General features: G+C 35.7%; 1 protein-coding gene across 4 annotated transcripts in view; it reads right to left on the minus strand.

Moving 5' to 3' along the window:
• The window catches only part of LOC106881705 (cilia- and flagella-associated protein 119), a 23,794-nt gene that overhangs the window by 18,108 nt on the left and 4,172 nt on the right, over positions 1-1,514 (minus strand). For all 4 annotated transcript variants that reach the window (XM_052970450.1, XM_014932176.2, XM_014932174.2 and 1 more), the window contains exon 3: positions 492-557. In XM_052970450.1, the coding sequence (XP_052826410.1) occupies positions 492-557 (66 nt within the window). The remainder of the gene's footprint in view (positions 1-491; positions 558-1,514) is intronic.

The following is a 1,514-nucleotide window of genomic DNA, read 5'->3' on the forward strand; positions in this document are numbered from 1 at the left end:
CCAACATAGAAGCACTTTCTACACCGATCTGGGAACAGATTAGGCAAAAAAAAGACTATTTTCAATCAAATGCAAACAATTACCATAATATCCAAAGATCGTTAGACATTTACGAAGAATGGCTAACACACTACAATATTGACGCTGATAATTTCTCCAAACACACATTCGAGGTTTGTCATAAGATAAACCCGAAAGTTAACGGGCTGCACATAACCGGAGTTTCCAATTCTGGGAAGAGCTATATACTACGTTCGATAAGAAACGGATTGATCAACTGTGGACGCATGCGATGTCAGGCATCGGACAACTTTACATTTGGTTCCTGCGTAGACAAAACAATCATTTATACTGACAAAATTATTATGGATATCAAAGCAGCTCCTCTTTAAACTGAAAAACTATGAAATACTGAGACAAAACAATATGCCAAGATGAATCTGCAGAAATGCCAATATGATGAGATATAATTTTCAACAACAGATACTTACGTTTTCACATTTTGCAGTGTTAGGGCATCCTTAAGTGCTTGTGATTGGTCTGGGTCCAAGTCTTTCCTGTAGTTATTTCATTATAAACAACAAAAGACAAATATATTACTCAACAAGCTTCAAACTATTTCACTTTCATATGAAATTATTTCTACAAAACTAAATTCTCTGTTTAAATATTATTTGAATAAATTATGAAGGTAATTTTTTTTTTATATAAGTTACTTTTAAATCTTTAAGTATGACAACTTATTTCTTCTGTATTGTAGTGGCATAAAGGGAGTCAAATCAGAAGAAGGTGTTGTGGTGATCATTCATTTACCAAGATTCATCATCATCATCATCATCGTTTAACGTCCGCTTTCCATGCTAGCATGGGTTGGACGATTTGACTGAGGACTGGTGAAACCGGATGGCAACACCAGGCTCCAGTCTGATTTGGCAGAGTTTCTACAGCTGGATGCCCTTCCTAACGCCAACCACTCAGAGAGTGTAGTGGGTGCTTTTACGTGTCACCCGCACGATACGTGTCAACAGAAATTTATTTGTCAAATCTATTTCAGATACATACTTAATGCCGTCCTGTTAAATGTAGAGGGAGATATTCTAAACCCTTCAGAGATATTCTAAACCCTTAACATCAATTTTTATTAGAGAAAAAAAAAACAAAAAATCAGTTTTTGCTCTAAAATCACCTAAAAACACCTTTAAAAAGTGCCAAAACTATAAAATCCATTAACTTCAATTGCAACTTGATTTAACGGAAGTTAAATGTAACAGAAGTTAATTAGTCCGATAATGATTTCCAAAGTTAACTTAAAAGTTAAATTGTTAACGAAAATGTTTACTTCATTAATTAATTACAGGTGCATGAGTGGCTGTGTGGTAAGTAGCTTGCTTACCAACCACATGGTTCTGGGTTCAGTCCCACTGCTTGTCACCTTGGGTAAGTGTCTTCTACTGTAGCCTTGGGCCAACCAAAGCCTTGTGAGTGAATTTGGTAGACGGAAACTGAAAGAAGCC

The sequence above is a fragment of the Octopus bimaculoides genome, chromosome 9 (assembly GCF_001194135.2).
Source record: "Octopus bimaculoides isolate UCB-OBI-ISO-001 chromosome 9, ASM119413v2, whole genome shotgun sequence".
Lineage (NCBI taxonomy): Eukaryota > Metazoa > Mollusca > Cephalopoda > Octopoda > Octopodidae > Octopus > Octopus bimaculoides.